This window comes from Chiloscyllium plagiosum, unplaced genomic scaffold (assembly GCF_037043375.1).
Source record: "Chiloscyllium plagiosum isolate Xiang-an unplaced genomic scaffold, Cpla_swu_hap1 HiC_scaffold_16, whole genome shotgun sequence".
NCBI classification, from domain to species: Eukaryota; Metazoa; Chordata; class Chondrichthyes; order Orectolobiformes; family Hemiscylliidae; genus Chiloscyllium; species Chiloscyllium plagiosum.
In genome coordinates, this window is record NW_028270154.1 from 81,993,793 (window position 1) to 82,006,466 (window position 12,674).

General features: G+C 40.7%; 2 protein-coding genes across 3 annotated transcripts in view; one reads left to right on the top strand and one right to left on the bottom strand.

Moving 5' to 3' along the window:
* Nucleotides 1-12,674, top strand: part of LOC122556798 (dedicator of cytokinesis protein 2-like) — a 754,195-nt gene that overhangs the window by 367,518 nt on the left and 374,003 nt on the right. The window lies entirely within an intron of this gene.
* LOC148147586 (protein INSYN2B-like) overlaps nucleotides 9,541-12,674 on the bottom strand; it is an 83,982-nt gene continuing 80,848 nt past the window's right edge. The window contains exon 3 of one of the 2 annotated variants that reach the window (XM_087995473.1): nucleotides 9,541-9,889. In XM_087995473.1, the coding sequence (XP_087851599.1) occupies nucleotides 9,703-9,889 (187 nt within the window). In that variant the 3' untranslated portion in view covers nucleotides 9,541-9,702. The remainder of the gene's footprint in view (nucleotides 9,890-12,674) is intronic. The other variant, XM_087995474.1, reaches the window with a different exon arrangement.

Genomic DNA, 12,674 nt, shown 5'->3' on the forward strand with positions numbered 1-12,674 from the left:
ATTAAGTGTGGTACTGTATTAAATATCGCACTGTATTGAATGTGGCGCTCTATTGAATATGGCACTCTATTGAATGTGGTATTGTATTGAATGTGGCACTGTATTGAATGTGGTACTGTATTGAATATGGCGCTGTATTGAATGTTGCACTGTATTGAATGTGGTAATGTTTTTACTATGGCATTGTATTGAATGTGGCACTATATTGAATGTGGCACTGTATTGAATGTGACACTGTATTGAATGTGGCACTGTATTGAATGTGACACTGTATTGAATGTGACACTGTATTGAATGTGGCACTGTATTGAATGTGACACTGTATTGAATGTGGCACTGTATTGAATATGGCACTGTATTGAATGTGACACTGTATTGAATGTGGCACTGTATTGAATGTGACACTGTATTGAATGTGGCACTGTATTGAATATGGCACTGTATTGAATGTGGCACTGTATTGAATGTGACACTGTATTGAATATGGCACTGTATTGAATGTGACACTGTATTGAATGTGACACTGTATTGAATGTGGCACTGTATTGAATGTGACACTGTATTGAATGTGGCACTGTATTGAATATGGCACTGTATTGAATGTGACACTGTATTGAATGTGGCACTGTATTGAATGTGACACTGTATTGAATGTGGCACTGTATTGAATATGGCACTGTATTGAATGTGACACTGTATTGAATGTGGCACTGTATTGAATATGGCACTGTATTGAATGTGACACTGTATTGAATGTGACACTGTATTGAATGTGGCGCTGTATTGAAGGTGGTACTGTATTAAATATGGCACTGTATTGAATGTGGCGTTTTATTGAATATGGCGCTGTATTGAATGTGGCGCTGTATTGAATGTGCCGCTGTATTGTATATGGCGCTGTATTGAATATGGCACTGTATTGAATGTGTCTCTGTATTGTATATGGCGCTGTATTGAATGTGGCACTGTATTAAATGTGGCACTGTATTGAATATGGCACTGTTTCGAATGTGGCGCTGTATTTAATGTGGTACTGTATTAAATATTGCACTGTATTGAATATGGCGCTGTATTGAATCTGGCACTATATTGAATGCGGTATTGTATTGAATGTGGCACTGTATTGAGAATGGCACTGTATTGAATGTGGCGCTGTATTGAATGTGGTACTGTATTGAATGTGGCGCTGTATTGAATAATGCGCTGTATTGAATATGGCACTGTACTGAATGTGGCGCTGTATTGATTATGGCGCTGTATTGAACGTGGCTCTGTATTGAATATGGCGCTGTATTGAATGTGACACTGTATTGAATGTGGCGCTGTATTGAATGTGGCGCTGTATTGAATATGGCGCTGAATTGAACATGGCTCTGTATTGAACGTAGCACTGTATTGAATGTGGCACTGTATTGAATATGGCGCTGTATTTAATATGGCGCTGTATTGAATGTGGTTCTGTATTGAATGTGGTACTGTATTGAATGTGGCACTGTATTGAATATGGCGCTGTATTGAATATGGCACTGTATTGAATGTGCTACTGTATTGAATGTGGTACTTTATTGAATGGGGCACTGTATTGAATATGGCACTATATTGAATATTGCGCTGTATAGAATGTGGCACTGTATTGAACATGGCGCTATATTGAATGTGGCGCAGTATTGAATGTGCTTCTGTATTGTATATGGCGCTGTATTGAATGTGGTGCTGTATTGAATGTGGTGCTGTATTAAATGTGGCATTGCATTGAATATGGCACTGTATTAAATGTGGCACTGTATTGAATGTGTCATTGTATTGAATGTGGCACTGTATTGAATACGGCGTTGTATTGAATGTGGTACTGAATTGAATATGGCACTATGTTGAATGTGACTCTGTATTTAATGTGGCACTGTATTGAATATGGCACTGTTTCGAATGTGGCGCTGTATTAAATGTGGTACTGTATTAAATATGGCACTGTATTGAATGTGGCGCTGTATTGAATGTGGTACTGTATTGAATGTGGCGCTGTATTGAATATGGCGCTGTATTGAATGTGGCGCTGTATTGAATGTGGTACTGTATTGAATGTGGCGCTGTATTAAATGTGGTACTGTATTAAATATGGCACTGTATTGAATGTGGCGCTGTATTGAATGTGGTACTGTATTGAATGTGGCGCTGTATTGAATATGGCACTGTATTGAATGTGGCGCTGTATTGAATGTGGTACTGTATTGAATGTGGCGCTGTATTGAATATGGCACTATATTGAATGTGGTATTGTATTGAATATGGCACTGTATTGAATGTGGCGCTGTATTGAATGTGGTACTGTATTGAATGTGGCGCTGTATTGAATGTGGCGCTGTATTGAATGTGGCGCTGTATTAAATGTGGCGCTGTATTGAATGTGGCACTGTATTGAATACGGCGTTGTATTGAATGTGGTACTGAATTGAATATGGCACTATGTTGAATGTGACTCTGTATTTAATGTGGCACTGTATTGAATATGGCACTGTTTTGAATGTGGCGCTGTATTGAAGGTGGTACTGCATTAAATATGGCACTGTATTGAAAGTGGCGTTTTATTGAATATGGCGCTGTATTGAATGTGCCGCTGTATTGTATAAGGCGCTGTATTGAATATGGCGCTGTATTGAATGTGGCACTGTATTAAATGTGGCACTGTATTGAATATGGCACTGTTTCGAATGTGGCGCTGTATTCAGTGTGGTACTGTATTAAATATTGCACTGTATTGAATGTGGCGCTGTATTGAATATGGCGCTGTATTGAATCTGGCACTATATTGAATGCGGTATTGTATTGAATGTGGCACTGTATTGAGAATGGCACTGTATTGAATGTGGTACTGAATTGAATATGGCACTATGTTGAATGTGACTCTGTATTTAATGTGGCACTGTATTGAATATGGCACTGTATTTAATGTGGCGCTATATTGAACGTGGTACTGTAATAAATATGGCACTGTATTGAATGTGGCGTTTTATTGAATATGGTGCTGTATTGAATGTGGTACTGTATTGAACGTGGTGCTGTATTGTATAAGGCGCTGTATTGAATATGGCACTGTATTGAATATGGCACTGTATTGAATGTGACACTGTATTGAATATTGCGCTGTATTGAATGTGGCACTGTATTGAATATGGCACTGTTTCGAATGTGGCGCTGTATTAAATGTGGTACTGTATTAAATATGGCACTGTATTGAATGTGGCGCTCTATTGAATGTGGCACTGTATTGTATATGGCGCTGTATTGAATGTGGTACTGTTTTGAATATGGCACTATATTGTATGTGGCTCTGTATTGAATGTGGCGCTGTATTGAATGTGGCGCTGTATTGTATATGGCGCTGTATTAAATGTGGCACTGTATTCAACGTGGTACTGTATTAAATATGGCACTGTATTGAATGTGGCACTGTATTGAACCTAGCACTGTATTGAATGTGGCTCTGTATTGAATGTGGCTCTGTATTGAATGTAGCACTGTATTGAATGTGGTACTGTATTGAATATGTTGCTGTATTGAATATGGCGTTGTATTAAATGTGGCACTGTATTGAACATAGCACTGTATTGAATGTGGCGCTGTATTGAATGTGGTGCTGTATTGAACGTGGCACTGTATTGAATATGGCGCTGTATTGAGTGTGGTACTATATTGAATATGGCTCTGTATTGAATATGGCGTTGTATTAAATGTGGCACTGTATTGAACATAGCACTGTATTGAATGTGGTGCTGTATTGAATATAGCACTGTATTGATTGTGGCACTGTATTGAATATGGCGCTATATTGAATGTGGCTCTGTATTGAACGTGGTACTGTATTGATTATGACGCTGTATTGAATGCCTTTCGAAAGTCCATGGATGCCATATCAACAGCATTACTGTTATTGTCTCTTTTTCTTACCCTTTCAAAGATTTCTAGCAAGTTGGCCAAACACAGTCTTTCTTTCAGAATCTACTCTTCTTGTCACTCGTTTACTAATGGTGCACTAATGGAAGATTTTGGGATTCTCCTTTATGTTAACTGCCAGTCTTTTGTCATAATTCCACTTTGCTTCTCTAACATATTTACTCCCCACTCTCCTGTTACATCCATGAAGTTCTCACTTTGTTTGCCTTCCACTTCCCTTTTGAAGAAATATACCGTGTCTATATCTCAACCATCTCCTCTTTGAAGGTAGTCTATTGGTCTGCCACAGATCTTCCTATCATCCTTTTATTTCAGTTTATCGGTCCAGCTCTACTCTTGCCCCATTGAAGTTGCCTCAACTGGATTAATTCTTGTTCTGGATTGCCCATTGTCCTTTTCTATCATCATCCTAAACCTTAACTATTCTAAACCAATGATGACTCCCTCCTTTATATTCAACCGCTGACACGGGATCAGTTAGGCACTCCTCATTTCCAACACTCAGATCCAGGGCCTTATTTGTAGTTAGACTGAACACAGGCTGCCATATGAAATTATTCTGAACACAATCGAGGATTGTTTGCTCATCTCCACCCTTAATGCTAGTCTATGCACAGCTAGTTTACACCCCCAATATAATGTTCACTTATCGCTATGTAATTTCCCTGCGGATTTCTTCCTCTACAACCGTTCCATAGTTAGTTGCCTATGCAGTGTAATTTCAACGGTGTTTTTCCTTCACTCTCGCCTGATTGATTCTGTCCTTGACTCCCTCTGGAACATCCACATTCTCCATTTTCCAGAGCTCCCCTCCACCAATACCACTGACCTTCCTGCTTTACTTTGTTTCTCATCTTATGTGAACATCTATTTCTGGGAATATTTAACACCCAGCTCTGCCTTTCCTTGAGCCAATGCTTAATTACCACCATAACTTCATATGGTAATCTTTGACTGTAACTTCCCAATCTTATTTATAACACTCCATGCACTCACATACATGCACATTAATTTTGATTTAGACTTCATTATTTCCTCCATTTTCCTTACTTGACCTATTGATTTTCTGTTCTCAATGCTCATGCTTGTGGTGCTCCAAGTATTTTGTGTGCCTTCTTTTCCTCACTTTATTTTTTCTTGGTACAAATTGTTAAAAGTCCTCTCAGCAGCACTAACAAAAATGTCCTGCAAGGAACTCAATCCCAGCTCTGTTCCGATGCCATCTCTCTCAGAGTGAACCCCAGTGTCCAGGAATCTAAAGCCATCCATCCTGCATCATCTTCCAGCCACTCATTCATCTCCTTCTCCTTGCATTTCTGTATTCACTTGCATGTGACTCTGGGAATATTGCAGAGATGACTACATTTAGAATACTGTTTGCTATTTTTCTAAGTAACTTTTAAAGTTAAGAATTATATCTCTCTTACTATTCAAATCATTTGGACTATTGCGGATCATGGCTGTTCACTCTCCCCCACAATGATGCCCTAGACAGGTCGTTCTGCTATAATGCAGTAATTGTGTTCCTCTGCAACTCTGCGTGATAGAAAATCGCACTGAGAAAAACAGCTACAGAAACTCGTGCTGCAGAAGAGCAATATAGAAAATCATTATACCCGTTCAGTAGAAAGTTTGCGTTAGCCAAATGTCATCCACAATTTGTCAATTGTGTTATCGCCAATTGGTGTTGACGAAACGTGCGCTATGACAGAACAACCTATAATTGTTCTGTGACATCCTTGATCCTTGCATCAGGAAGGCAACATTCCATCCTGGAGTTTGTCAGAAACTTTTGTCTGTTTCCTTCACTAATGAAATCCCTATCACATGATCACTGTTGCTGCTGCTTCTTAGTTCACTCCTGTACAGCTGAGCTGGTCATGGTATCACAAACAAGGCTCTGGTTGCACTCCCTTGAGGAACCAATTTCCAAAATGGAAAACTGATTTGTGAGCAGGAACATGGGGGACTCCTGCGTTACCTGCCTGTTTCTCTTGAACTGTCTGGTGGCCACCCATTCTCAGGCCCTTAAGTCTTGGCATGAACACCTGTCTGAGTGTGTTGTCCACATAACTCTCAGCTTCGCAGATGTGCCCCAGTGACTCCAGTTTCTACTCAAGCTCTGAATCCTGCAGCTCAGGTTTCTGCAGCTGGTAGCACTTATTGCACAGGTTCCCATCCAAGACACCAATAGGGTCCATGACTTCCCACATACTACAGACCATATATTTCTGGCTGCCCGGATAAGTGCAGCTCCAACAGCACTTAAGAGGCTTGACAGCATCCAAGGCAAAGCAGCTTGCTTCAGAGCTGTCTGTTTTGTATCCTGGATAACATTGATCTCATAACTAATGCAGCCAGAACCAGACTGATCATTAATCCGAATGCTGTTCCTGGAGCAATGCGGCAGCAGTATGAGTGTTCTGTTTGCTTACACACTAGAAATCACTGCACTCCCCAGAGAAATACATGGCGAAAAGTGCTCTTAAATGTTGGCTTGATAAAATGTCCATGTTAACACCAGTATTTCTTTATTTCTGTGTGTTAATCGGTGGAAACAGCTGACTGATTTGTGCGCAATGAAAAGCCATCAAAATGACACAGTTTCAAAAATATCATTGCTTGAATGTATTTTACAGGTATATTCAATAACATACAAAGAAAAGTCTTATTCCTGTATAGACAGTATACAAATTCACCTGCATCCCATATGCCTATAACACAAGTGTTAGCCTCATTTACTGAGGTAAGACACATCCAAAAATTAGCATCACATGTAACACAAAACTATTTATTATTTTACTCCTGTTTGCACATTTCAAAATAAACTTACATATTTCCATTTCTTTCTAATAACTCAGATAGTTCTTGGTTTCTCTTTGGCACTCGTATTCTTTCCTACTGAAGGGCCACAGTTCATCTTCTTGTATCTCCAATAACTCTCCACCTCTTCATCTGTGATTCTCAGCCGATTGTTGAATTGTGAGGGTTGAGGTGATGAAAGCAGATATCTCAGTCCAGCTCGATCCTGCTCTTCCTGGTATCCACCGATACAACATGCCCCAGCAGATGTGGTGAACAAGTGCCCAGAGGTCTCACCCTTCCCTATCTCAAGGACTCCAAAGTCAATTGTTTTTCACTTCCAGTCACCACAGTGAACATTAACTAATTTGATTTTGGATCAAACAGGAAAACCTTTCAGCTTCTGTCTTTATCAGCATGTTTCGATCTTTTAATATCCAATGTACAAACAACTTTCGTGCAAAAGCACTCGTATACCTGTATGTATTTTAGAGCATATAATCTGTAATATTTTCTCTGATGCAGGAGCCTGTTCCCAAACTTTGGGGAGCAATAGATTGTTGTTTCTTTTCTTGGTCAAGAAACTACATGAAATTGAAAATAATTTTTAATCTTAGTAATTCTCAACCTGTTTCGAAATCCAAGTTTAGTTTGGCCCAGAACTTTAAGATCTTTTCCTACTTAGGGCGTCTCTTCTGAGCCCACCTTACACTCTCAGGCTAGATATCCCCAAAGACTTGCCAACATAAGAAGGATCAAATTCTCTCACCATTCATCTCAACCTCTGTTGACTATCTCCATTACAATAAATATTACAGTCTGCATTCCCTCTTCCCTTGCTCTTCCGAGAATCAAATGCAATGACTGATTGTCTCTTTCTCCTCCTTGCACTGTCACTGAGTCAAAATCATGAAGACTCTACTTTTATCACTCACCTTTTCCCTCATATGATATCCAGGATTCCCAAACCCAAACTGTCACTACCTTCATACAATTTCCTGATTCATCCTATCTTCTTCATTTCTTTGAGTGTTGATCTAGCTTTGGATGATAGCCCCAGCTGTTCACCTGTGATTCTCAACAGTAACTGTAGGTAACTGTGGGTTCAAGGAAATGTTCACCCTCATGGATTAACCCACCTTACCTTCCAACTATTTTCAATTCACACAGTATACGATGTTGAGCCGAACACTAATGTTGCACAAAATATAACTGGTGTCAGAAATAGCTTTGAAGCTATTATATACACAGCTGGAATTTTCTAGAAAGCTGCACTCAGATGAGGAGTGGTAAAAAGCAAGAGCACCAAGAAACCCAAATAAAAGCCTAAAGAAAGTTCAATAATTACACAGTCGATCTTCCACCACCTGCATTAGAAAGGACAGCACATGGATTCTGGAACTTTTAACTGTGCTGTTGTGCATGTTATGAAGAATATAAAATTAATGACACTGTTCCACATTTTTAAAATAACTCATGATTTAAGGGTTTGTTCCACAATAATATTCTTATAAAATTATTCATCACAATGGAAACCTTTTATGAATCGCTGCTTAGGCCACAAAGTGAGCTTTGTGCCCAAAAGAGAAGAATTTTGCACTGTTTAATCATTTTGGGGCCTTTTTTAATTCAGCTCTTTGTAATCTTGTCACTGTGTAAGTATGTTATTCTGTGATGGCCCCCTCTATTAGCCTATGAAGTGTTGGTGATAGTGGGGCACAATGTTTAGAGCGTTCATGCGAAATCAGAACATGATGTTATTAATGCAGCGAAGAGGCCATTTATTTTTGAAGGATTGGTATCTCCATTACATGAATTATTATCCAAATGTGCTGATATGCGTTTTGGAATAATTGTTTCTACTACAGTATATGAATTATTTCTGGCATTTTTCCTGCATTGTATGTCATTTTAAATTCTGGATTTAACTTTTGAGCAAAATATGATTGATATAATGCGGAAGTCAACACCATCTGCTGTTGTTGAGATGAATAATGGAGGCGTAGATCTGTTCTGCTACCTGTTGCAGTTTGTATGATTCAATCTGCCTGTAGAGCATGCAAAACAATACTTTTCACTGTATCTCCGTACATGTGACAACAATAAATCAAATAAGGTGGAAATTTATAGACGTCTGTGGTAAGGTGAGGCACAGTGGGAGGAGACACTTGTGGAGCATTAATACTGAATAAGACCAGCTAAAATGGTCAGAATTGGACTGCTTCTATGCTGAAAATCCATGTTAAATCAGGGCTGCAGAAAACAATGTCTGTGACAAAAAAGAGAAGTTAAGGTTTTGGGGTGGGGGCAACCAGAAACCCCTAAGGGGAGACTTTCTTTTATGTACAAAAGTGGCATCACTGATACAGAGAGAGTGGCGCCAAACTGCAATGTCAAATATCCCACTGAAAAGCGGAAAGAGTGTGACCATTTGGAAACACAGGAATACAAACATTATCCTCTGCACCAATGCTAATAATGAATGAGGCTGCAGACTTTATTGTTAGACTGAATCGATTTCATCAGCTTCTTAAATGCTCCACCACATTCACTATTGCTGTGTTTTACTATGTTGATCAATCAAAAACAATTATTAGAGAGAGTGCCGCATCAAACCAAATGTAGTTTGGAAAGTAATCCATCAGCCCGTACCAATTGACCTGAATCTGTTGGATGGTACAGGTCACCTACACTAGTCAGCTGTCACTTTGCTGCAGCTTTACAACGTCATGTCAGAAGGATTGGTACATTCTATAAACGTTCTCACCTCTTCTCTCTTCAAAATTTTCTTCTTTCCTCCCACGTAGCCATTGTAATGACTGTGGCTGCCTCCTTTGCTGCAGCCAGCCCCAGCTAGCCTGAAATGTAGAAGGCGCCCATTGATGCACTTTAATTTACAAAAGTTGCACGGGGACAGAAAGAAAAGCCAGTAATCCTGACAGCAGGGGCTCACAAACACCAGAAGCAGGCTTTCTTAGGCTTGCGTCCTTTATTCTTCAGCTCTTGTTTTTGACCAGTCTGTGTATCCGTGTTGCCTCTGGGTAAGTGCGGCTGGTGTGAACTTTCATCTTCACTTTCCAGTGCTCGTAGTACTTGATGGAATCTGCCTTCTTGTTGTCTGAAGTCATATTCTACACTAGGAGAAAGTACAGACAGATCAAATAAAACTGCTGCCAGTTCAAGACATAATTCTGTTAGTACCATGAGTTAACACTAGCAATACATTTTGCTTCCCCTTTTTTTCCCTTCCAAATTATTGGTGGATTGAGTTTAGATTACTTACAGTGTGGAAACAGGCCCTTCGGCCCAACAAGTCCACACCGCCCCGTCGAAGCGCAGCCCACCCATACCCCTACATTTACCCCTTACCTAACACTACTAAATTCACCCCTTACCTAACAATGCTAAATTGTCCGTAGTGTTAGGTGAAGGGGTAAGTGTAGGAGTATGGGTCTGGGTGGTATACGCTTCGGCGGGTCGGTGTGGACTTGTTGGGCCGAAGGGCCTGTTTCCACACTGTAAGTAATCTAATCTAATCTAAACTACGGGCAATTTAGCATGGCCAATTCACCTGACCCTGCACATCTTTGGACTGTGGGAGGAAACCGGAGCACCCGGAGGAAACCCACGCAGACACGGGGAGAACGTGCAAACTCCACACAGTCAGTCGCCTGAGGCAGGAATTGAACCAGGGTCTCTGGCACTGTGAGGCAGCAGTGCTAACCACTGTGCCACCGTGCCGCCCACATGTTAGACTCTGACATTTTGCCTCTGGGGTCTCTGCATATCCATTCCAACACTGCAAGGATGAAAATCTTCTCTCTATGTCAAGAGCTTTGGGCAGTTACATTCCGGCTTGAAGTAGTCAGATACCTAACGTATTTCTGGGTATAATGCAGAAGATGCAGGATCAGTTCATTCCAAAAAGGAAGAAAGATCCTGAGGGGAGGCAGGGGTGGCCGTAGCTGACGAGGGAAGTTAAGGACCATATAAAGACAAAAGGGAAAAAGTATAACATAGCAAAGATGAGTGGGAAATCGGAGGACTGGGAAGCTTTTAAAGAACAACAGAGGATAACTAAAAAGGAAATACCCAAAGAAAAAAAAAGGTACGAAGGTAAACTGGCCAAAAATATAAAGGAGGATAGGAAAGGCTTTTTTAGGTATGTCAAAAGAGAAAAAATGGTTAAGACTAACATTTTGCCCTTGAAGACAGAAACGGGTGAATTTATTACGGGAAACAAAGAAATGGCAGAAGAGTTGAATTGCTACTTTAGATCTGTCTTCGCTGGGGAAGACACGAGCAATCTCCCAGATGTAACAGTGGCTGAAGGACCTGAACTGAAGGGAATTTATATTTGCCAGAAATTGGTGTTGGAGATACTGTTAGGTCTGAAGGCTGATAAGTCCCTGGGGCCTGATGGTCTGCATCCCAGGGTACTGAAGGAGGTGGCTCTAGAAATCGTGGATGCGTTGGTGATCATTTTCCAGAGTTCGATAGATTCAGGATCAGTTCCTGCGGATTGGAGGGTGGTTAATGTTGTCCCACTTTTTAAGAAAGGAGGGAGAGAGAAAACAGAGAATTATAGACCAGTTAGTCTGACCTCAGTGGTGGAAAAAATGCTGGAGTCAATTATAAAGGATGAAATTATGACACATCTGGATAGCAGTAACAGGATAGGTCAGAGTCAGCATGGATTTATGATGGGGAAATCATGCTTGACTAATCTTCTGGAATTCTTTGAGGATGTAACTATGAAGATGGACAAGGGAGATCCAGTGGATGTAGTACACCTGGACTTTCAGAAAGCCTTTGATAAAGTCCTACATAGGAGGTTAGTGAGCAAAATTAGGGCACATGGTATTAGGGGCAAAATACTGACATGGAATGAAAATTGGTTGGCTGACAGGAAACAAAGAGTAGTAATAAACGGCTTCCTTTTGGAAAGGCAGGCGGTGACCAGTGGTGTGCTGCAGGGATCAGTGCTGGGACCGCAGCTTTTTACAATGTACATTAATGATATAGATGAAGGTATTAAAAGTAATATTAGCAAATTTGCTGATGACACAAAGCTGGATGGCAGGGTGAAATGTGAGGAGGATGTTAGGAGAATACAGGGTGACCTGGACAGGCAAGGTGAGTGGACTGATGCATGACAGATGCAGTTTATTGTGGATAAATGTGTGGTTATCCACTCTGGTGGCAAGAACAGGAAGGCAGATTACTACTTAAATGGAGTCAACAGGCAGTGAAGAAAGCTAATAGCATGCTTGCCTTCATAACAAGAGGAATTGAGTATAGAAGCAAAGAGGTCCTTCTGCAGCTAGACAGGGCCCTGGTGAGACCGCACCTGGAATATTGTGCGCAGTTTTGGTCCCCAAATTTGAGGAAAGACATTCTGGCTATTGAGGGAATGCAGCATAGGTTCAAGAGGTCAATTCCTGGAATGGCGGGACTATCTTACGCTGAAAGATTGGAGCGACTGGGCTTGTATACCCTTGAGTTTAGAAGGCTGAGAAGGGATCTGATTATTAAAGGATTGGACACTCTGGAGGCAGGAAGCATGTTTCCGCTGATGAGTGAGTCCTGAACCAGAGGACACAGTTTAAAAATAAGGGGTAGGCCACTTAGAACAGAGTTGAGGAGAAACTTCTTCACCCAGAGAGTGGTGGGTGTATGGAATGCTCTGCCCCAGAAGGCTGCGGAGGCCTGGATACTTTCAAGAAAGAGTTGGATAGAGCTCTTAAGGATAGTGGAATCAATAGTTATGTGAATAAGGCAGGAACAAGAGACTGATTGTGGATGATCAGTCATGATCATAATGAATGGTGGTGCTGTCTCGAAGGGCAGAATGGCCTACTCCTGCACCTATTGTCTATTGTCTATTGTACATAACAAGATGCTGATTGTCAATGGAGAGT